The 23389-nt window shown below is 45.1% G+C and overlaps 1 protein-coding gene and 4 long non-coding RNA genes across 5 annotated transcripts in view; 1 reads left to right on the plus strand and 4 right to left on the minus strand.

Moving 5' to 3' along the window:
* Nucleotides 1-23389, plus strand: part of LOC135412873 (uncharacterized) — a 636102-nt gene that overhangs the window by 538062 nt on the left and 74651 nt on the right. The window lies entirely within an intron of this gene.
* On the minus strand, nucleotides 838-23061 carry LOC135412863 (uncharacterized). Its single transcript, XR_010429995.1, has 3 exons — nucleotides 22989-23061; nucleotides 21973-22027; nucleotides 838-998 (listed from the first exon to the last, which is right to left on the minus strand). It is a non-coding gene; the product is annotated as an uncharacterized LOC135412863 (long non-coding RNA).
* On the minus strand, nucleotides 5836-7490 carry LOC135412969 (osteopontin-like). The gene is made up of 4 exons (XM_064651995.1): nucleotides 7464-7490; nucleotides 7231-7272; nucleotides 6709-6963; nucleotides 5836-6259 (listed from the first exon to the last, which is right to left on the minus strand). The coding sequence occupies exons 1-4, from the start codon at nucleotides 7488-7490 to the stop codon at nucleotides 6005-6007; spliced, it is 579 nt and encodes a 192-aa protein (XP_064508065.1). The 3' UTR covers nucleotides 5836-6004.
* LOC135412860 (uncharacterized) lies at nucleotides 7776-9481 on the minus strand. The gene is made up of 3 exons (XR_010429992.1): nucleotides 9251-9481; nucleotides 7928-7994; nucleotides 7776-7827 (listed from the first exon to the last, which is right to left on the minus strand). It is a non-coding gene; the product is annotated as an uncharacterized LOC135412860 (long non-coding RNA).
* Nucleotides 15994-17650, minus strand: LOC135412861 (uncharacterized). Its single transcript, XR_010429993.1, has 3 exons — nucleotides 17558-17650; nucleotides 16525-16576; nucleotides 15994-16202 (listed from the first exon to the last, which is right to left on the minus strand). It is a non-coding gene; the product is annotated as an uncharacterized LOC135412861 (long non-coding RNA).

The following is a 23389-nucleotide window of genomic DNA, read 5'->3' on the forward strand; positions in this document are numbered from 1 at the left end:
CAGCAGAATCATCACCAGTTAGATCAATGACTTCAGGCTCAGCAGATTCGTCTGTGAGATCTATGATTTCGTCAACAGCTGAAAAAGAGAAATGGGCTGTCACTGTGGAACAGGCTGAGGTAGATTCGATTGTGCCTTGGGTCTCTTCTCTTCAGGAATGTGGCCAAAATGTCACTCAAGCTTTGCCCTCAACAGTCCACAGAGACCATTACCAGCCCTGTTTTTTCACAGGTGGCAGTGCAAGAGGAACAGCAGCTGAACTTCTCACACAATTCTGTTGGATAACAATATCTTGTGGGAGGTACACACCAACAGATGATTCATCTAACATAGGGTAATGTTTATCAGACAGAAAAAAACTCCAAAACAAAACCCAAAGCAGAACCAGAATCGTAGAGGGTATCCTAATTTTACAGTACCATGCTGTACATGTTCCCCTGAGGGATGGGGCACAGCTAGCTTTTCCTTATCTTCTTCCAGCTTCAGAGATCTCATACTTAGTTTGCCACCCTCTGTAGTGGCAGCTGTGGCACCTGCCAGCTCATCAGAGTTCATTCAGATGTCTGAGCAGCACTTGAGGACCTTTGATACACAGCTCATCTCCCTCATTTTAGTGGAAATTCTCTCTCATTCTCTTTCAAATGAGAGCATGGAATCTCTCTCATTTTAGTGGAAAATGGATCACAGCTCAGTAACAAACCCAAATGGTCGTGAGAAGGCTTGTTGTTTAGGGATGCCGTACTAGGCACTTCCTAAAATCCCATGTTTCCCTTCCTCCCCAGGAAAGGGCCTAGAAACTGGCAAAAGCATATGTTCAGCTGTATGTCAAACCTCTAGAAGCAGTTTCTGTTCTTACCAAGATCAAAAGAAAGCACACGACTTTCTTCGAGGTCTATTGGCTCTGCTGCTGAAGCCTCACCTGCACTAGAAGCCAGCAGCCTGCTTCGTTTCGGAGCTTGTCTGGAATTAACGGCTCCTCCACGGCGCTTTCGCCGATTCTAAGAGAGAACAAAGCCTTAGCATTTGGTGTGGGAGTAATATTAACGGGGCCCTCATTTTTGCAACAGCAGTGAAAGTACACGAGGATACAGAAAACAACTCCACAACGGCTGGAATACACATTGAATGGTGCTCTGGGTCATTCCTACCTGAGCCCATTGCATCAAGGAAAAGACATCACCCCTGATCTCTTACTAGTTGCCTCACCAGGAAAAAGCCTATCCCAGTGGCTTGCAAAGAAGAAGACTAGTTCACAATTCTATCAGGGTGTTGCTCACACTGTAAGCATTTCTGAGCTATTGCTAGCACCCCAAGAGATTCAAAACCTTCAGTATCCCAGAACATGAAGTTACATAAAGTTTTAACAGGCTTATCTTCCCATGCCCTTGCTAAAAACTCTTGAAATCCTTTCTAGAAGTACCCCAGAAAATATGTTTCAGAAATCAGATTTGCATTGAGTAGTAAAGTACTTACTGTGCTCATGGTGTTTGGTGATCTAAAACCACTGGAAAAGTCAGTGGGACAAACACCAAAAAAGGAATTTCAGGGAAGTTACAGCAATCGATCCCTTAGATTCCTTAGGTAGAACAGGCTACAAAGTCCTGATTTCTAGGAATCAGAGAATGATGTTCTTCCAAACCTATCAGAAAAGAAGAGAGGAGATGACCTATCTGGAATGCCTGTTCTCTTAAATAGCCACACATACCCTAAGATTCCCTTTCACGAGTCACCAGTTTCTGCCCAAAGCTAGAGGGGAAATCTATGAGTCTGGTACTTGAGTCCCAGACACCTGCAGCTGGACCTGAAGCCCAGAACAGCCCCACAGCATCAGAAACATTTTCAAAGATCATCTACACTCACCTGTACCGCTAGTTGAGAATTTGTCGTGAAAATTATCAGCAAATCGCCTTCTGTTCCCAGCAGGGACAGAGAAGACAGAGGCTCTGCACCTGCTTCCCAGCAGAGTATCCGCCAACTGCCAACTGTCGATGGAGTGTTGGGCTCCTGACCCCTCCGTGCGGACGCCCGCATGGCAACCGTTTGGTAACATTCCATGGTCCGGTAGCCGGTGACCTCTTTGCACCCTCGTGGAGGCCCAGAATGCTTTGGTTTGGAAGGGACCTTGAAGATCATCTGGTTCTAACTGCCCTGCCATGGATAGGGACATCATCCACTAGACCAGGGTGCTCAGGGCCCCATCTAGCCTGGCCTGGAATAGTGCCTTCCAGGGACGGGGCATCCACAGCTTCTCTGGGCAGCCTGCTCCAGTGTCTCGACACCCTCACAGCTCTTCCTAACATCTAATCTAAATCTTCCCTCTTCTGCTTTAAAATCGTTCCCCCTTTTCCTCTCACTGACTACCCGTGTGAAGAAATCGCTCTCTGCCTTTCCTACAGGCCCCTTCAGCCACTGGAGGGCCGCAGTGAGGCCTCCCCCGGAGCCCGTTCCTCTCCAGGCTGGACATCCCCGGCTGTCCCAGCCCGGCTCCATAGGAGAGGTGCTCTGGCCCTGTGAGCATCTTTGTGCCCGCTGCTTCCTTGCCCTTCGTGCCGGCCCGGCGGGCACATCCCGCTTGTGCCGGGTCAGAGCCGGGCGCAGCCTCCGGGCGAGGCCTCACGAGGGCAGAGCAGAGGGACACGTCCCCCTCCCTCCGCCTCCAGCCCGAGTAGCGCTGCAGCCCTTCGGGGGCTAAAGAAACCCCACCAAAACCTCCCCTCCCCCGTGAGAAAATTAAACCCTTTCTTAACCTTCTTCCTCCGTGTTTATTGCTCTGTTGTTGAAAAGACTCGTTTTAAATTTAGCCCTAATTCAAAGCAATTAAAAGGACACCAAACTTCCCTCTCTCCCCCCCAACTGGTGAAAATCTAACAATTTAGATGCTTATTTCAAGTCTCTAAAGTCTTGAAGTTTTCAAGTGTTTAACTGTTCCTCTGCTGAGCATTTCACAGCAGGGTTAGGAGGAAGTTTGCTCTGTTTCTGGGGACAGCACCTTCCCCCCCAAGGCCCTGCTCTGCTGTGAAAGATGACACGGGAAAAAAAGTGAAATTAAAATTCCATTTTCCTTCTAGCCAGTCTGCCACTGGCCCTGCATTCAAAGGGGTTGGCTGGAGCCCTTGTGAGCGGCAGCAACCCTGTGTCAGCCCTGCTGGATGCGGGATGCTCCTCAGCTTCCGATCCCATGGGCACTCTCGGGTGTGGGGAGGATGGTGGCAATTTGTCCAACACTGCGGATAGCATAAGGATATTTTCAGATCGTGCTCTATGTGAGGAGGTTCATTTCTTACAAAAATTTCTCTGTTATTACAACTGTTGCTTTTAGGCCAAAATGTTGAGAGTTTAAGGATGGTTGGGGATGACTTCCCCATTTTTCTCAGTCCTGTGCCTGGGAATTGAAGGAAACTCATTTCAGTCATCATATTCACATCCTTCATTCCTCATATTTGTTGCTGGTTGGAGGTACTTAATTATTCATATATTAAATATATATTTGCAATTGCTCTAGCATCTTAACATTTGTATATCAAGCATTAAATCTCCTTTAGGATTTTTTTTTTATCTAAGCCCTCTGGATCCAAGATTTTTGGAAAGCAAGTGTTTAAACTGGATTTACTGGAGTATGAAACATCCCATGTATTAAGGCAGGGACCCTGTCCACTCACACTCCAGGTGCAGTGGAGGTTGGCTGAGTGGAACCAGCACCACTTGTATTTCAGGGTGGGACTGGATGGCTTTTAGCAGGAATGTGTTATTAGGGGCAAGGGAGGAGAGAGCACTGAGGAAAAGGAGGGGTAGCTTTTAGTAAGTTGAACATTTGAAGGCTCTCAGGCTTGATCTTCCTCAATGCTGCTAATGATCACAGCAGGGGGCTGAAAAATATGTTTATTGTAAGACCCAACACTTTTTAACTAAAGCCACTATTGCAAATACTCATCACTCAGTGGTGGAAGGGAGGGAAATCTCTTGCCCCTTCTCTGTGCATCCTACAAAAGCTGAAAAGGCCACATACCTGTTCTATCTCCTTCCATGTGGACCAGCTTTAAAGCAAGGCATAGAACCTCTGAAATACCCCTTACCTTTCCATTTCATGAAGGAAGAAGTTTACATCTATTAACTTCCAAGAATAAAAGGTTAATTACAGCCAACAGTGTAAACTAAGCCCAGATTGAGCTGGCTTCTATATTAATCACCCTGGAAAAACAGCATTGGGATTTTCACTGATGGCTATGGTTTGCCACCATTTTTTGTCAGGAGAAAGCAACTCATAAGTGAGAAATGCATGGTTCACTGGCCAGAGGTTTTCATCTCTGTACTCTCCCAAATCAGGGGTACCCTGGAGATCAAAGCAAGGGTCATAAAATAATTGAAGAAGGGTGAATGTAGTATAAGATGTCATATACGGACATAGCCTGCTGCAGAGTGATCACTGATGACAAGAAAATGTGCTATGATGTGAGAAAACCCATTTGCCACCTCAAGTGGGTTGGTACTGCTTCTCACTCTTTGAGTCACTAATAACGAAAATGATTTTGAGCTGTGGGTAGACAAACAACTGGACTCCACAAGGCAGCAGAGGTCCAGCAACTAGCTCGGTCCTTCAGCCCCACGACCGTGGCTGTGTTTGCCCACAGGGCTCTGCCCATGGGCAAGTTGGTTTTGCTGCCAGGGCGACCCAAGTGAAAGAGGGCTGCATCATCCTCTCGGGCTGCCAGGGACATATGGTGGGTTATTGATGGGAGGGAGTGTGACACCTGGCTCCCCACACAGCTCAGCACAGGGATAGGATTGCACTCCCCAAAGCAACCCTGCACAGCAGTCCTTCTAAATCCACCATAAGGATGCGGGGAAATAGGCAAGGATTACCAAAAGAAGCCCCGAAAAGATGATAATATTCACTTATAATAATTTTTACTAGTCCCACTGAGAATTGCATTGCAATTCATGTGTCCAATTGTGCCTTTGCTTGACTGTAGCAATGGTTGTGACCTCGGAACACATTTCCCAATCTCTTAACGGGGAAGTGCTGGTGGATGATCTATTAGAGAAATACATATTGAGACAGTTTGAATTAAGTAAAAACATTTTTGAAGCCCTTGGTGGGAGGCAGTAGTGAGTGGCTTGTTCTGCAGAAGAAAAACTCAGGTAGGTTTCTTATTGCTGGGACTGATTTGCACCCTTCTCAATGGCACTAAGTGCTTCTCTTGGCAAAGGATGGAGGTTTTGGAGCATCTTCCATCCTCCAAAAATCTGGATGTGCTCAGGGTCCCTCCAGTTGCCCAGGTTTGGCTGTCAGCTTAGCAGGAAGGCTGAGCACTGGGAGGAGGGGTTTGCTGGGGTCTGGGTGGTATTTCAGTCCATCTCAGTCCCTGCTCCTTGGCACGGGATGATGGCACTGAGAAACTACAGGAGGTGAGGGGAAAAATCATTATTCTTCTATAGCTGTGTTCCTCTTCTTTTGAGAGGTACTGCTTTCAGCTGCTCCCTCAGGCAGTCTGCTTTTGCCCTCTTCTGAAAAAACATGGTGTTATAAGGGGGACTTGTGCCTCTCCGGGCTGCCCCCGCTGTCCCTGCACAGCCATGAAAGTATCTGCGCGCTGAGCAGAGCTATTGCTGATGGGCACCACTTGGCCTGCTCTGCACAGTCGGTGTCAAGCTCTGTACCTAAAAACATACAGTTCAAAACTCCTTTTTAAGCTCAGGGCTAAAGGTTGGTGCCCAACACCCTGTTTGTGGTACCCAGCTTGTAAACCTGTAAAAGATGCCTTTTGGACTAATGCTTGCCCCTTCAAATGGTTCCTCAAAGCTCATAATTGGTTTTTAGACTTCTTTTAAGAAGCATTGTAGCAGTTCTTTGCAACTTCGTTGGCCTGAAGCAGTAGCACGATAGTGAAATTGGGCAGGAGGAGATCACAGCTCTGGAAGAGGTAAGAAGGCTTCCTCAAGGGGTTTAATACCCAAAGGCTGAGTTCAGCAGGTTTCCTCAATGACGATGCTGCTTCAGGATACATCACTGGAAAACCTGTGCAGCTGTGTGTGCCTCATGCCTGTCGAATTTCTGCCTGCTGTCGTTTTCCATGCTCCGGTCAGGCTGATTGCTGTCCAGCTCGCTGCTGTCCTGCCCGTGGCTCTTGTCAGACCATTCCACGCTGATGGCATGCTTCTCCAGGGAGCAGCGGGAAGCAGAATCCTCCCGGGAGAACCCTGCTCGCTGTCTGTCTGCATCCAGATCGCTCTCATCTTCCACAGTGGCATCATACATGACCTGTGTTAGAGAGCAAAACAAGAGCCACTGTCACTCCTGGGAAATTATCTATCAACAAGTGCTGCCCAACTGCACTAAAGCTGCTTAGGCTGAGGGGACACTCAAAGCTTGCATGGTACATCTCTGCCTGGAAACACTAACTTTTATGGAGTTACGTGAACCCTTCACATTATGAGAAATTAACATTTGATCCTGTCCTCAGATTTCATGTGTGTGAGTACATCATTGCAGTGTTGCATATCTTGCAGCAGCAGGCTACACTCCTGCCTTGGCACCATCAACACCCCCTGATTTGGGGTATCCAGACAAGGGAAAATAGATTCCTTCGCTCATGCCTGCTTTCCCCTCACGGATTCTTCTCAAAGCTGACTCCCATAAAACAACATGTCCATCTTCAAGTTCACTACCCATTTCCAAAACCATGGGGACCACTGCTCAGTGCTGTTTACCTTTTTTGCATCTTTGTGGAGTTTGATAGACTTCACCAGTGCAGCCTTTGCCCTCATCCTGTAGGCCACGCTGTCGCCTCTGCCGGCGTTGTCTCCCCGGGTGAAAGGGAATGGGGGGAATGGTACAGTGACTGGAATGTCTGTGGGAAAACCCGTGACAACCTCATCGGATTCATCCGTGTCATTGGAATCATTATCATCATCATCATTGTCATTCACATCTTCATGGCTTTTGCTTGACACATCAGGAAAGTGCTGGAAAACATTTACTATGCATCAGGCAAATGAACACAGATGTGAGATGTGCAGACTAGTATCTGTCCTGCTAGCCCAGGGCTTATGCAGTTTTGGGGAGCTATGTGCAGGCATTTCTTTGAATTCACCTCACCCTGCCTAAGGAGGAGATGCTATTTAGGGAGAGATGCTACTGCAAGAACTGCACTTGAATGAGGAAGATTAGTGTTGCTACTCACTGGCTGCCCTGCAGCACTCGATTGACATAGTGTCGTTCAAAACACTTACCGGTTCCACTGGGACTGATTTGTCTCCCTCATCATGAAGACTCTAAACTACGTGCAGTAGCTGGTTCTCAGAGCAAAGAATTGATTTTACATGGGTAGCAGCTGGCAGTGGAGTATAAATCAAATAGCTATATACAAAATTAATACCGTTCACTTACATCACTCCAAAAAATGATGGGAATTGGATTAAAGTGCTCTTCCAACACCAAATATTGTCATCTGATCCACACTAACAAATGTGGGCTGTAGTAGTTGTGCCATGCTATAGTCCTTTTCTCTTTTTAACTGGCAACTAACACATTTTTCATTAAGACAAAAGGTTTGCAGTGCTGGTGCAGAGATAGAACTAATGAAAGTCCTCAACCAGGACACCAGACACAGGAAAAAGTCTATGAAACTGGCTCCAAACAGCCAGGTGAGGACATGCCCTGCAAGCATCTACAATCATAAAACAAGTATCAGAAAATATGTATTAGAGGAAACAAACAAAAAAAAAATCAAAAAGTATTTATTAAAGATAATGAATAGAAAGACAAAAGGAGCTTACATATTTTTCTTCGGAGCTGGCAGAAATGGCCTGCTGCTTGGATTTACTGACCTTGAAGGGAGAAAAGAAAAAAGCATTTATCAGTATTTCTCACTAAGATGCAAAGAAAATAATACAAGTGATTGGTGATCCACATTTGTGATTTACTCACTGGCCATGCAGCGGTGATGCTGATAAGGCATAAACACAGAACTGCCACCTTCATTGTGATGTTTTACCTAGAAAATATTTTGGAACAGTGAGTCAACAAGGTAAAGTACCACAAAAATGCCATAGGTTTTTCCTTTTTCCCAGTGTACTTCACTGTGCTGAGAACAGCTCCCTGCTGTGGATCCAACCTGCACATACTAATTTTTGTCTTCTGTCCTCCATCACCACCACACACCCAGCTGGTTTGTCATGACTTAGCTACTCAAAAGCTGCAATAATTTTTAAGAGGCTCTGAGAAGAGCTGAGCAGCTGGTGAGAGTGGCCACATTGAGAAGGTGAACTGAATCCTGTCACCTAATGACTTGCACAGACAAAGGAAAAGCTTTGTGATAGCCCAAGTGTTATCAATATCAGCTTTGGTTTATCTTCATTCATTTAATGTATTTTTTTTGAGAAGAGACAGCATAAAGCCAACTCAGTTTGCATTCTCTTGTCAGCTATTTTAAAACTAGTTTTCAGGGTTATTAACTTGAGTTTCTGAGTAAAGTTCTATGAACATAAACTGCTTTTATTGATAGACCTTTATTTCCCCCTCCAGAAGTTTGAACAAAATAACCTGTGTTTCCAAACAAGAGATAACATGAAACATCTGCTTACATTGCAGTTTTAGCAATTTAATAAATGACTAATTCCTGCTGAAATTAGGAGAGTGCTGAGCTACAGTAAATTTTGGTGCTTACAGACCAGTTCCCAGGATACGGAACGTCCCTGAGAAATTAAACCAATTCACTGATGAACAAGAGTCATTTAAAACTTTGGTAAATCATAGCAGGAAAAAAAGGCTACTTAGGACATATTTAAAATGCATTAGTAAGGCTGGCCCTGAGACAGGACACTCTACTAGAGGTATTGCAATTTCAAGTTACACAGAGAAGGACGAGTGTCCCATCCATTCAGGATTGTGCAGCAGAAACTGTGAGCCTGCCAGAAAAAACAAGGACACTGCCAGGCAGTGGTTACATGAGGGAGAAAGCTTTCTGTGTTCAAGCACCAGCTTTGAGTTTGCAGCACATGATTCAGTGGCAGAGTTTTCAACAACCTCCTCCTGACATCTATAAGCACGCAGGTTTAAAATTGTCATTATGTATAATACCTTGCATTGCTAAAGCAACCTTGCTCCTATAAAAACACACCTTTTTCCACAGAGCAACATCAAATGTCCCTGCCCAGTGAAGCAATTTTCAAAGATCTCCTGCTCAATGTTTGCTTGACTAAAGCTGCAGACAGATTAGCACATGTCAGGTAGTAAAAGCAAAAACATTACCTTTTCTGGTGCTGGAGGAGTCAGCTGCAGCAAGAGCACTCCTAGTGATCCCAGCAGCAGCTCCAGTCAGTTGGCTCCCAGAAGCTCTGTCTTTCTGCCCTTGTCCCCTGACTGCCTGACATCTGTGACCTTCGGGAATTTAAACCCTGTCCCAAGCACAGCCACCAATCCCCATGTGGCGGAAAAAGATGAGGTCATGAGGCTCCTGGCCGCCGTCCTGCCCACGTTCTCCTACACTTCCTCTTTGGCTTTGTGGCTTTGGAAGCAAACAAAAACCTACTCTATGGTTAAAACATTACTTATGGGCGAGATCATTAACCAGCAGGTCTGTTGTATGCCCAGCAGTTGGTATCGTGTAGGAGGGCTTCGGGGCACATCTGTCCTCCTTTTGTGAAAAGGCAGAGCCCAGTTTCCCAGAAACCTTTTGTGCCCTGTTCTGTAGGGAGTAGGAATCTGTAATGTGAGCAGGAAGAAAGAAATCTGAACATAAAATTAACCAAAAAGGCGTTAATGGTTCCACAAAGTTGTAGATTTGCTCTCCAGGGCATACGTGGTGCAATGGGAATTGCAAATATGAGGCAGAATATGGCCTTTTGTGTTTTTTGGTCTGACCTAGGGAAAAAAAAGTTAATAGTATTATTTGTCTCAGTAGGCATTCTACATCCAGAAAGTTGTTTGTAAAGATATAGAAGAGCCAGCGATAGTTGAATTAAAAAAGATTTGATTTTGAGGAATTCTCACTTCTGTTCATTTGTGTCCGTTCTTGCTCCTTTCTTAGATGGTTTGGTCAACCTGAAAAAAAAAAAAAAAAAGGAGGGGAGAAAGCAGCTGTAGCTCCAGTTTGAGAAGTGCCATGATTAGCATTGGAAATCAAGGGATTGATTTCCTCATGGTATGAAATTCTGTGTCTGCTATGGAGCAGGGCATTGGCCCTGTTGATGGGTGACATATATTCTGGCAGTGCCTCGCTTGGACAGCCATAGCTTTGGGCAGACTCTGCATCAGCCAGGATGTGCTGTAAGGCTCTGAGACCCTCTTCCATTTGGTGTTTCCTTAAAATGGCAATGAGGTGTCATTCAAACACAGGGAAACATCCCAAACAGCCCTTTCAGAAGGCAGAATATTTATAACTGTTTCAAAGCAGTTCTCTTTCTCCTCATCTCTGATACCCAGCTAATGTTTGCTGTGTCCTTAGTCAAGCAGACAATAGACACCTTGTTGTAAGAGGCCCATGTTACCAGTTATCCTGTGCTTCTTAACACTGTGGCATGTTTAGAAACATGGTGAGAAACATCCCCAAGTTAGCTCAGCACCTGCCCATCACATGATCACACAGACCTAGCTAATTATATTTTTGAGCTGAGATCAGCAACAGCTGGAAGTTCAACTTAGTTTACTTAATAGAGTCTTCTAATATCCCAGAAGGAGAATTGGATAAAAAGATAGTATATGGTACATCATTAGTAGTTCTGCATGTAAGGATCCACCTGAATGAGGACTACCCTGGCTTTTATTTTTGGAGCTATGTGACCAGATACTAACTGAGGAAAGAGTTTTCAACCAAAAGAAGCCTTCTTGCAGCACTTCTTGCAGCAGCATTCCCTGGTCCCTGCCAGACACTCATTACATGCTTTTGTTAGATTTCTATATATGCTCTTTTCTGTAAATTTAAAGAGGACCTTCCCTTCCAGTAAATTATAGATTTCTTTTGGCTTTCAGGCCAGTCTGCAGCTCATGTTTTCATGCAGCCCGAGTTGCTTGTTTGGCTTTTCCGAGACGCTGACTGTGGAGAAGGTTTAGCAGTTTAGTGGTTGAGTCACTGGTACAAAACCAAACCTAGAGATTTCTGGTCCAGAACCCCAAAACAACACACTATAGAGAAACAGCCCAGCTGGAGCCAAGTATACGTGCTATCGCATTACACACCCCCGGTGTTTATTTACAAAGCAAGCCAAGTCCCACTGCCATCCCTCCTTAAACATGTACTTTTCATGCCCAGAAATTGTCCCTGGATCACATCTCTGACGGGAGGAGGGTGTAAAGCAAGCCATGTGTGCAGGACCTGCAGTCAGCAGGTTTCTCCAGCATATCTTCCAAGAGGTGAAACGCAGGTGTGAAGGGCTTGACCACAGCTGCTGTGGGCCCTGAGATACTTGAGACAGCGGTGGGTTTTCAGCACCTCTGTCACAGGCAGAGTGGGAGCTTCAGACAAAGTTTATTAGAGAAAGTATATTATTAGAGAAGCCCCATTGCTTTTCTAAACTCCTTCTCAGAGAGGAGCCTACATGCGCCTGGATCCAGTCTTAGCCCTAGACTTTTCAGTGGTTTATATTGACCTTTATACAGCTTTGTCCTGCAGGATTAAGGATGGCAAACCAAATATATTTATACAAATAAAAGGAATGATTTATTGAAATGGGTTACAATAATGATAATGATAGAAAAAAAGGAGTTTTGTCAGAATTACCACACAATATGGATGGATAGCTTTAACTATTAGTATAGCGCACTATTTTTCAAGGAATATTGAAGTAATTGTAATAAAACAATTGAAGTAATTATATTTGCCTCTGGTCACTCATAGCAATGACCAGGGGCAAATCTCTTTTGCTCAGTCTCGAGGACTAACCTTGAGGGGCGTTCCCACTCCAGGGAGAAATCTCCACACACATTCAGAGAAGGGGTTTGTTAGGAGACCCTACCGTTAAAAAGTCTGGGCTTTTATAGTGTAGAGGGATTGACTGTCAGTCATATGTAATTTTTTTAGATTATGTGTTGTCACCTTACTCAGCAAAATATGTTTTGTTGCTGACAAAGGTGTTAGCAACTCTCTAGTTTCTTCTGCTTCACACTCCTTGTCTCAGTTTTGTATCAGGGCCTGCACATCCTTGCTGCTCCCAGCCTCAGTCAGGGAGCCTCTGTCTTGCATGTCCTTGTGGTGGGGTCTGATAGTTTGCTCAAGCTGCTCTCAGCACTCTTCAACACTAAAACCAGCAGACCTTCCTCAATTGAGCTTATCAATGATCAGGTGACTCACTTTGCTGAGGTCGTCACTGATAAACTTGTAAGACAAATTTTGAGCTGCTGTATTTCCTCTTAGACAGAGCGTGCTGCTACAGCCTGTGCTGTGCTTTTCCTCCCAGAGAGTACCCCCATCATCCCTCCTGGGGGACATCAGTGGTCACTGTAGAAGAAAACACCTTTACAGGGACTTTGCAACGTCACACAGCTGCCCTGCACTCCATGGTCCACAGGCCACAGCACTGCTCTAAATGGGGTCAGCACCCCCCGAATTCCATGGGAGCGTGTCCAAGTTTTGAACTGGACTGGTGCCAGGACTGTGAAGACTACCAAGGGGAGGAAAGTGGTGGCATAAACGGCCCAAAGAGGAGAATTTTCTCTAAAGGCTGGGGAACTTGATATTAGTACCTGCAGTTGCATCCTGAAGCCTCTGCTAGCTTTTTACAGTTTCACAAAAACTATAAACTGTAAACGTCCCCACCTCCAGAAGAAGAGAGAGTTTGATTCTACTTCATCAGGGCACAAGTCACAATGCAAGGCAGGTGAAAGTCCTTAATTTTCTAAAAACACTTCTGTGTCCTCTAAGAGGGGAAACAGCATGAACATTAATAACCATTTCCCAAAACCCCACCGACACTGATTTGCACTGTTTGTGCAAGGGGTCGAAGCCCTCTAACCTACGGCTCCAGGGCAGCAGGTTACAGCACCTGGAAAACACAGCCCTGCCTTTCTCCTTGTGGCTTTGCTGACAACAGTCTGTTTTGACAGAGCAGGACTGGGTCAGGTGTGATGCTTTGCCCACATGCTCAGCTTTCTATCTCTACACAGGTCTTAAATTAAACCCAAAGTATAAGGAGGAGAAATCCTGACACTGCAAAAGTCAGTGGGGTTGCTGTGTCCTTGGGGCGCACAGGAAACCAAGGGAAGTTGTAACTGCTGGTCATCTTTTTAGAGGCTAATATTGGGATAATGTTAACTTCTCCCCTTTAATTTTTAGTTTTTGATTGTTCACCACTGCATGGTGTTTGTGGCTTATCAGAAACTATTTGCCAGCAGCTGCCTTACCAGAAATATTTGGCAGACAAACTTGTTGCATCACCCTCCAAAACTGCCTCTCGCCCCCTCTGAGCATCACTGCCCCATCAACTGCTACCATGCCATTTGCATTCATCTCTCATATTAATCAAAACTGGTCTGTGTTTAGCTAAGCTGACCTGCAATTTCCAGCACTTCATAGCCAAGTGCCAGAGAAATACTGAAAACTTCTGGAGCAAATCCTCCCTCTCTTTGGAGGCAGCTAATAGAAGTGGTCTCTGACAATCTCTGTGCACTTGCATGGGAAAAGCACGTCCCTGTCAGCATCTAAAAATGATGACCCCAAGCCTCTGACAGGTGAGCCTACAGCATGCCAGGTCTGGGCTCTCAATCATGTGAATTTTCTTATGTCTGTTGTGTTAAGCAATACTATGAAACTACACAAAACATCCGACACAGAACTAAGAAAATTAGCCCCAGTCACTTCATATGCGTAAAAAGGCTACTGGGGCATGAGATAATCCTGGGCTGGTTTAGCTGGAAATCTGGAACTGCTTTCCCTGCTAAAATGAGCCTGGAGACAAAAAGGTGCTGAGGGGAGAATATAGGTCCCACACCACATTTATAAATCTACTGCCATGCAGATAATCTTCCCCAAAACAACTGGGCTTGACAAAAATGTTGCATCCATCCATTTTATCACAGCTACCTCATAACACATGTGAAATGAGCTAGGTTACAACTATTTGTATTGACAATAACATGCCAACCTAAACCATAATACTCTCAGCTTTTGCTCTCCTTTCTTAAGGCAGTTTGGGGTCTTGACTCCAACCCACTGATTCTTGGTGGGGCTTTGGGGGGCTTTTTCCTTATGTCATTTCACCTGGGGAAATGCTCTGTGGAGTGGCTCTTAACCTGTATTTCACACCACAGCTGTCTCATGGGTGTGGTTTTGTTTTTTTTTTTTTGTTGGTCTGGTTTGGTTTGGGGAGGGTTGTTGTTTGTTTGTTTGCTTTCTGTTTGGGTTTTTTTTCCTAGACTGTTGGCTGGACTTTCGCTTGAAAAGGAAAATTTTTTTGCTATCTTGTGAAAACAGGATGGTTACTGAGAAGGTAATATATGCAATTTCTCAGCCTGGACACATGTTCTGTCTTGGTTGCTAGCCCCCACCTGTGTAGGTGACTCCTGCTCATATCAGCTTTACGTTTGGTTTAACAGGTTTGGCAAAGGCCCGTTGGCTGCTGATGGAGCAGGTGTAAAACAAGCAAACAACAATCAAAGCAGAGGTTTGAATTGAACTTGTGTGAGATTTGCTGGAAGAAGTAAAAGTACATCTTTCCAAATATGCAACCTATCAAATCCATAAAATGCAATAGAGGACTAAAGAATTCCTATCCTAAAATACCTATTAAAAAGTTCCTTTACAGAAGGAAGCAGTGCTTTTCAGATATGACAACTTGCAGCAAACTTTTATCTTTTAATCCAAATAGACCCGAAGTGTCAGTGTAACAATGCAACTGTCTTTATTTTTGATTTCCTCTCCAAGCAGCAAGGAATTTGGCATTCTGATTGCAAATGCCCTTAAGTCAACCCTTAGTGTGCCACATCCAGTGGTGGTTGGGTAGGTAATGGCACCTGAAGTCCGTGACAGTTTCTTTTTCCCTGAGGTTTCCATCCCCAGGATCTGAAAACTCCACTGATGAAATTGAATTTTTCAAGGGGAAATGCAGGATGAGCCCTTGTGGAAGACTCACATGCAGGGTAGGATGTTTCAGCAGCGACAGCCCCTGAGCTGTGAAGTGCCACGGCCAGCTGGCAGATGGAGATGTTTGCAAGCACTGAAACCAGAGCTTGGGAAGTGTAGGTCTTGCTTAGGCCTGCAGGCAGTTAGAGAAACAACTTGTGTGCTGAGCAGGACGCTTTCTCCCAAAATCTGGACAGGTACATGCCGTCAGCACTGGCTGGCGATGTCCACTGTATCTCCCTGTCACTGATGGGGACACTTGCTGCCAGACCACGTCAGCAGCCAGGGTCTAGGAGCTGCTGCTGGCTCCTTGTTCTGCAGACAAGTCGGTTTTAGAGTGGGAAAGGTAAATGATGATGGTGATGATGATGGTGAGGGTAGTGATCATGGTGGTGATGCGCTCCCCAGCGGTTGCTTTATGTCTTTACCTCACAGGTAAAGACGTATTTTGCAGGCTAAATGTTGAACACAGCAGTTTACACAGCTATATTCTCAAAGAAAATATTTTTCTTTGGACGTGTGCACAATCTGCTGCTCTTTCAATCCTCAAAGTACTGAAATCAGGACATTTTCACCAAAACATTCAGCTGAGTCTTTCCTGAGAAACAGAAGCCCTCACACCCCAAGCACTGCCCCTTTCCTTTTACCATACAACACACACTGCCCCAAGAACTACAAAGCTTATGCCTTTAGCATTTTTCCCCCAAAATCAAAAACTACAGGGTGATGAAAAGAACGAGTGCTTCTGACTGATCAAACCAAGAAGTTTATTGCCACCTGTTAAAAGAAGTCTCTGTCTACCAGCAGAGTCCAACATAGATAAGCAGACAGACTTGACTCTATTTAAATAAATTAATAGTTTATTTATAGTTAAACTCAGGAAAAATGGAACTGTATACAACAAGAACTATGTACATGAAGAAAAAAGTCTTTCTGCCACCTACCCCCGAAAATCCGTCTGATTGGGGGGGATACTTCTGTCCTGAGAAACAGAAATACTCAGAAATAAACGGGATGATAGTCTCTGGGAGGGAGTTCTGTTCTGCAGGTTGGGCAAGCCCTGGAATTCTCAAGGGCAACAGCGATGCACCGACTGCAGAAGAGATGGCCACACTGGGTTGACACAACCTGTCGGACACTTCGTATAATCTGGAAGAAAGGAAACCACAACGTGTTGGGAGGAAAGGATTTGAGTTTGCTGCTCTACTGGCACCAGGAAAATAGGACTTGGAATATCTGGAATCAGTCCATGACTAGAATAAGGAACCCCCAGATCTGCCAGGGCCATCTTGGCAAGGGTTTCTCCTTCTACGTGCACCGCCAAGAAGTGACTTGTGGAACTTCACAGCAAGGTCTGTGCTTCAAGCCAGCTGCCCATAGCACCCCACATTAGTCAGCTGAGTTGCACAGCTCCCCCTCTGCCCCGTTACCCCTCCCACAAAGCTGAAAGGATGACAACGGGGATCCTTACCTGTGAAAAAAAATCCATGCAGATCGGGCACCTTACAGCTCGTTGCCATTCCCTAGAGAGAACAGACCCAGAATTAATACCACTGGGCATTGAGGGTTACTCATCTGTACAATGTCACATAATTATCTGACTGCACTGAGGAGCCACGATGCATTTCTTTGGAAGAACCCTGTATGTCTTTAACTCTCTCACTTTGCTGCATGTAATGAAGAGTTCAGATCTCCCTGTCCTAAAGGAGACAGTGTCTTGGTTTTCACTGGGAGAAAGATGAAGTCAGCCACCCTGCTCTAGGATTTGAAGTAAGAGCAGTCTCTAGCACTGGGAAGTCTATATATGGCAGCATTTATCTCCAACGGGTCATCAATAACAGCTTTGCAACCAAAGCATCAAGCTGTCCTCTGGAAAGTATTCATTCTAGAATGGAATGAGGTCTGACACTACAGAGTAACACTGCAGATGGCTCTGGCAAGCTCCAGCCTCAGGAAGAACCCTCTGGTCAATGTTCTGCAGCTCTGAGCTCTTCCAGCCTTACCTACTGAGAGCAGGAAGGCACGCTCTGTAACAGAGAAGCTTGAGACCGAAGGAAAAAATATTCTTTTTTTATTTTAAGTTCTCTCTTATGTTGCCTTTCAGTAATCCAAAAGGCTCAAAGCATACCAGCTTTATTAAGACTTGCACAGAATTGGCCTGGCTGCTGCCTGCCAGTCTTGTGATGCCAAACCATCCACACTACTGAAAATATTTCCAGATCCAAGATCACTACTAGAGCCTAACATGAAAAGTAAATGCAACATCTTATGAGCAAGGGCCTGTGACTAATCACCCTTTCTTGCCATACCCCCAAACTCGTCTTTAAGGTTCTATGCAAAGTTGCCCATCTGCCTTGGGCTGCCTTTTTCTCCCCAAGTGCAAACATTATCCTTTCATCATCATGCAGCACAGGATGCAATCCTCATTGGAAGAGGGAAACAAGTAAAGTGAAGGCTTCAAAGAAGCAAAAATCACTCTTTGGTAGGTCACGAGGCGTACGTACTCTGAAATTGCAGGTTCCTCGTCCAATGATCTCCGTACTTCAGGCGCTACATCAGCCGGTGCATACTCTGTGTCAGCCACTGCATACTCTATGTCAATCACTTCAGACTCTGCATCAGTCACTTCAGACTCTGCATCAGTCACTTCAGACTCTGCATCAGTCACTTCAGATTCTACGTCAGTCACTTCAGATTCCACATCAGTCACTTCAGATTCCACATCAGTCACTTCAGACTCTACGTCAGTCACTTCAGATTCCACATCAGTCACATCATCTGCTGTTTCATATTCATCATAACTGCGCAGTACAGGGCTGTCCAACAGTTGCTGGCTTCTTGGTGTAAGATTTCTCCTTTGTTGTTCATACCCTGTAAGTTAATTTTGGTAAGTCAGATCTATCATTTACTCTCTCTTTTTCCCTGGAACTATCCTTCAAACGCGTTATTGTAAATAGTTTGTAATGGGTCCTATTTGAAATGGACACTATTCAGCTGGGTTACAAGCAATCTCACACAAAGTAGTTTCCTAAATATTAAGGCTGAACCCTTCCACACATTGAGACTATTCTGCTACAGAAACAAAACATTTGCTATAATCACCCTACAAACAGTTAAAACGTGACCTGAGAGATTCTCAGTGTCCACTGAGATACACTGCCTGTGAATAAATATGCCCTATAAAGGGAAGGTCTCTCACACTGTTCTTACTAATACGGTCTGCTGTGATCCTATGGTAAGGAATGGCAACAATTGCTGTGTGATAGGGGAGAGAGGACTGCAGTCAAGTTCCCAAGGAGCATGGTGACATAGCACATACACAAGAAAAAGGCTTGGCAAAACACAGAGTGCTTTGTTCCAAAAGTTTCAGAAGGGATGGAATAAATGCTTAAATCTAAAACTGTACATTCTGGAGCTGCTGTGCTTCCTTGTTGCTGTATGATGCTAAACTGTTGCCCTCTTTTTGTCTGTGTTCAATGAAACCTCCCCACTCAAAGGCACTTTCTATCAAACGAGTCTTATTGAGAACAGTCCTTGGAAATTATAAAAACACTTGAAGCAGTGTCTCCCTAGAAATTGCCATCATCTCCCTCCTCAGTTAAGGTAACTTGAAAATGGAGTTTTATCACCCAAGTTCAAACCCAAGTTCAAAGGAGATCAATTTTTAGTGGCCTAGTCTGTAACATCTGAAGGATCAAGACCTGCTGTTCACTTTTTAATTCTCAGAAACCGCATGCAACAATGATCTCTGCAACTCCAGTGTCCATGTAACAATAATCCAGCACTAATCAATTAAAATTACAGAAAATGTCACCAAATTAAAGTTCTTTCCTGCAAGAGCATTCAGCTACAACTTCTGTTGCAGGGATATTCCACTGTGTCTGATAGCAGCTAGCAGACACAGATGGGATCCATTCCCTAAGACATTGGCCAGAGGCTTTAGCACTGTCCTTTGCCTTCTGCTAAATGCAGTTTCAATCCCTGGTACTAGAGACTGTTGGAAAAGACAAATAAAAAATAATGATTACACTTAGGATAATTCCATTGGAAAAAGTCAACTCACCTTCAAGAAGCTTCACCAATGCATATGGGAAGGGAGAGAAAAGAAAATACAATTAGAATCTGGTGTGCATGCCTGGTGTTCCATACTAACACCAGCTCAGTGAAGAAGATACGAGAGAACAGGCAAAGAATGGCAGGCTCCAGACTTCTTATTTTGGTTAAGAACATTCAAAGGAATAGTCAGTTAGCTGTTGCCCTGAAAACAAGCAAGAGGGTGCTGCTAGTTCTGCTCCCACTGATGGAACAGGGTAAAATCAGAGGCAGCTTAATAACACCTGAACGCCCTTCTGCCACCTCCTCTGTTTCACATCTCTAACTGGATTTGACCCAGAGGTTTAACTTTCCCTCTTTCTCCCCCAAATGGGAAAATTCAGCAGTGATAGCCATAAACAATCCATGTTAGATGAACGGCTGCTGAAGAAAGGAAACCACAAGAGGGGTTTGGAGTAAAGAATTCAAGTTTGATGCTGCACTGGCACCAGGCTAATAGGACTTGGAGTATCTGCAATCAGTCAGTATCTGCCAGAATAATAAGGAACTCACAGATGTGCCATCTTGGCAAGGGTTCCTCCCTGTGTGTACACCCCTGAGAAGTGACTTGGAGGGACGTGCTAGTTGGAGCTGCAAAGCAAGGTCTGTGCTCAAGCCAGCTGCCCGTAGCATCCCACATCAGCCAGCTGAGCTGTGCAGATCCCCCTCTGTCCTCTTTGCCCTCCCATAAAGCTGAAAGGATAACAACATGTGGATCCTTACCTCTGAGGAGTCATCTATCCAAATTGGAGAGGTAACAGTAGCTGCTGGCCATGTTCTAGAAGAACAGAACCAGAAAGAACACACAGCCATTAATTTCACTGTGCATGGAGGGTTACCAACACATAAAGTGTCCGAAATTAAAACATCCCCTTCTCTGATCTAGCAACATCCCAGCCCAGCAACACAACCATTTCAAGACATTTTATGTACTTCAAGCATTTCAGTGTGTCTCAAGCCACAGTGTAAGATCCTTTTGTTAATGACTCCACGAAGAGAGAAGAAAGGTTTCTGCTGGATTTTGCAGCAGATTTTGTGGGCAACAACCTCTTTCAACCCTATGTCAGAAATCAGACTGTAGAAAGACACTTCATCTGTCACATACCCATCATTATCTCTTGGTTCCTCTTCATCATCACTTGTCAGTAGCACAACTGAATTATCTGCTGCACTGGAAACAAGTGGGTTTCCAGCTGGGTGCTGCTGGTTCTGCTCCCACTGCTGCAACGGGGTCGAAATGGAGGCAGCTTAGAACTACCTGTAGCCCCTCCTCCCTGCTCCCCTCTTTCAGTTCCCCAATTGGATTGAGGCTGGAGGTGTTTCTATCCCTCTTTCTGCCCTAACCAGTCAAATTCAAGGGTGATATCCGTAACTACTCGTATGACATGAACAGCTGCTGAAGAAAGGAAGCCACAGGAGGGGTTGCAGTAAAGAATTCAAGCCTGGCTGCTGTGTTGGTGCCAGGCAAATAGATCTTAGATGTCTGCATTCAGTCCATTACTGCTATAATATCGGGAACCCACAGATCTCCCAGTGCCATCTTGGCGAGGGATCCCCCTCCACAGGCACCCCTGAGAAGTGACTTGGAGGGATGTGCTACTTGGAGCTTCAAAGCAAGGGCTGTGCTTCAAGCCAGCTGCCTCTAGCATACCATGTTAGCCAAATGAGTTATGCAGCTCCTGCCCTGCTCCATTCCCCCTCCCACAGAAAATGAAAAGGTGGCAACATGTGGATTCTTACCCCTAGGAAGCAATACTGCTCCAGCACATTTGTAAGGGTAGCACTGGGTCTTGTGGTAGAGAGAAGAGAGCAAGAAAAAAATTCAGCTGTTAATTGCACCACTCAGCAGGGGTTAGTGATACATAAATTGTCAGAAATCAAAACATCCCTTATTCTGATCTAGCTACAACCCAGCCCAGCAACACAGTCATTCCAAGAACTTTTATGTACTGCAAGCATTTCAGTGTATCTCAAGCCACAGTGTAAGATCCATTCCTTTATGACTTCATGAAGAGAGAAGAAAGATTTCTTCTGGGGTTTACTGGATTTTTTTGGGTTTTTTAGTTAGTTCTCTTCCAGACAGGCCACTACATCCCAGGTCTGGAGTTTTGCACAGAATCAAGCAGAACTCAAAGCCTTGGCAAAAACCTCTTTCCACCCTATGTCACAAATTGGACTTTTAGAAAGTTACTTGATTTGTCACATACCCATCATTATCTCTTGGTTCCTCTTCATCCTCATTCACCAGTGGCACAACTGAATTGTCTGCTGCACTGGGAACAAGTGGGTGCTCCTGGTTCTGCTCCCACTGATGGAACGAGGTACAAACAAAGGCAGTTTAGGAACCATCTGAAGCCCCTCCTCCCTGCTCCCCTCTTTCAGATCCCTAATTGGATGTAGGCTGCAGCCAAATCTTTTCCTTTTTCTGCCCCAAAGAGGCAAATTCAGCAGTGATAGCCATAAACAATCCATGTGAGATGAACGGCTGCTGAAGAAAGGAAACCACAAGAGGGGTTTGGAGTAAAGAATTCAAGTTTGATGCTGCACTGGCACCAGGCTAATAGGACTTGGAGTATCTGCAATCAGTCAGTATCTGCCAGAATAATAAGGAACCCACAGATGTGCCATCTTGGCAAGGGTTCCTCCCTGTGTGTACACCCCTGAGAAGTGACTTGGAGGGACGTGCTAGTTGGAGCTGCAAAGCAAGGTCTGTGCTCAAGCCAGCTGCCCGTAGCATCCCACATCAGCCAGCTGAGCTGTGCAGATCCCCCTCTGTCCTCTTTGCCCTCCCATAAAGCTGAAAGGATAACAGCATGTGGATCCTTACCTGTGAGTTCTCCTCTCTCCAAATTGGAGAGGTAACAGGACCAGCTGGCCATGTTCTAGATGAACAGAACCAGAAAGAACAACAGCCATTAATTTCACTGTGCATGGAGGGTTACCAACACATAAAGTGTCCGAAATTAAAACATCCCCTTCTCTGATCTAGCAACATCCCAGCCCAGCAACACAACCATTTCAAGAGCTTTTATGTACTTCAAGCAATTCAGTGTGTCTCAAGCCACAGTGTAAGATCCATTTGTTAATGACTCCACGAACAGAGAAGAAAGGTTTCTGCTGGATTTTGCAGCAGATTTTGTGGGCAACAACCTCTTTCAACCCTATGTCAGAAATTCGACTGTAGAAAGACACTTCATCTGTCACATACCCATCATTATCTCTTGGTTCCTCTTCATCATCACTTGTCAGTAGCACAACTGAATTATCTGCTGCACTGGAAACAAGTGGGTTTCCAGCTGGGTGCTGCTGGTTCTGCTCCCACTGCTGCAACGGGGTCGAAATGGAGGCAGCTTAGAACTACCTGTAGCCCCTCCTCCCTGCTCCCCTCTTTCAGTTCCCCAATTGGATTGAGGCTGGAGGTGTTTCTATCCCTCTTTCTGCCCTAACCAGGCAAATTCAAGGGTGATATCTGTAACTACTCGTATGACATGAACAGCTGCTGAAGAAAGGAAGCCACAAGAGGGGTTGGAGTAAAGAATTCAAGCCTGGCTGCTGTGTTGGTGCCAGGCAAATAGATCTTAGATGTCTGCATTCAGTCCATTACTGCTCTAATATTGGGAACCCACAGATCTCCCAGTGCCATCTTGGCAAGGGATCCCCCTCTACAGGCACCCCTGAGAAGTGACTTGGAGGGATGTGCTACTTGGAGCTTCAAAGCAAGGGCTGTGCTTCAAGCCAGCTGCCTCTAGCATGCCATGTTAGCCAAATGAGTTATGCAGCTCCTGTCCTGCTCCATTCCCCCTCCCACAGAAAATGAAAAGGTGGCAACATGTGGATTCTTACCCCTAGGAAGCAATCCTGGTACAGCACATTTGTAAGGGTAGCACTGGGTCTTGTGGTAGAGAGAAGAGAGCAAGAAAAAAATTCAGCTGTTAATTGCACCACTCATCAGGGGTGAGTGATACATAAATTGTCAGAAATCAAAACATCCCTTCTTCTGATCTAGCTACAACCCAGCCCAGCAACACAATCATTCCAAGAACTTTTATGTACTGCAAGCATTTCAGTGTATCTCAAGCCACAGTGTAAGATCCATTCATTTATGAGTTCATGAAGAGAGAAGAAAGATTTCTTCTGGGGTTTACTGGATTTTTTTGGGTTTTTTAGTTAGTTCTCTTCCAGACAGGCCACTACATCCCAGGTCTGGAGTTTTGCACAGAATCAAGCAGAACTCAAAGCCTTGG

Source organism: Pseudopipra pipra, chromosome 4 (assembly GCF_036250125.1).
Source record: "Pseudopipra pipra isolate bDixPip1 chromosome 4, bDixPip1.hap1, whole genome shotgun sequence".
NCBI classification, from domain to species: Eukaryota; Metazoa; Chordata; class Aves; order Passeriformes; family Pipridae; genus Pseudopipra; species Pseudopipra pipra.

What these genes read in the sequence shown, in the direction of transcription:
- LOC135412969 (XM_064651995.1), bottom strand. Translation starts at nt 7,490, where the DNA reads ATGGCACAACTACTACAGCCCACATTT. An exon ending in AACTACTACAGCCCACATTT is followed by an intron (nt 7,273 to 7,463) that starts GTTAGTGTGGAT and finishes CACGTAGTTTAG; the next exon opens with AGTCTTCATGATGAGGGAGA. An exon ending in AATCAGTCCCAGTGGAACCG is followed by an intron (nt 6,964 to 7,230) that starts GTAAGTGTTTTG and finishes AATGTTTTCCAG; the next exon opens with CACTTTCCTGATGTGTCAAG.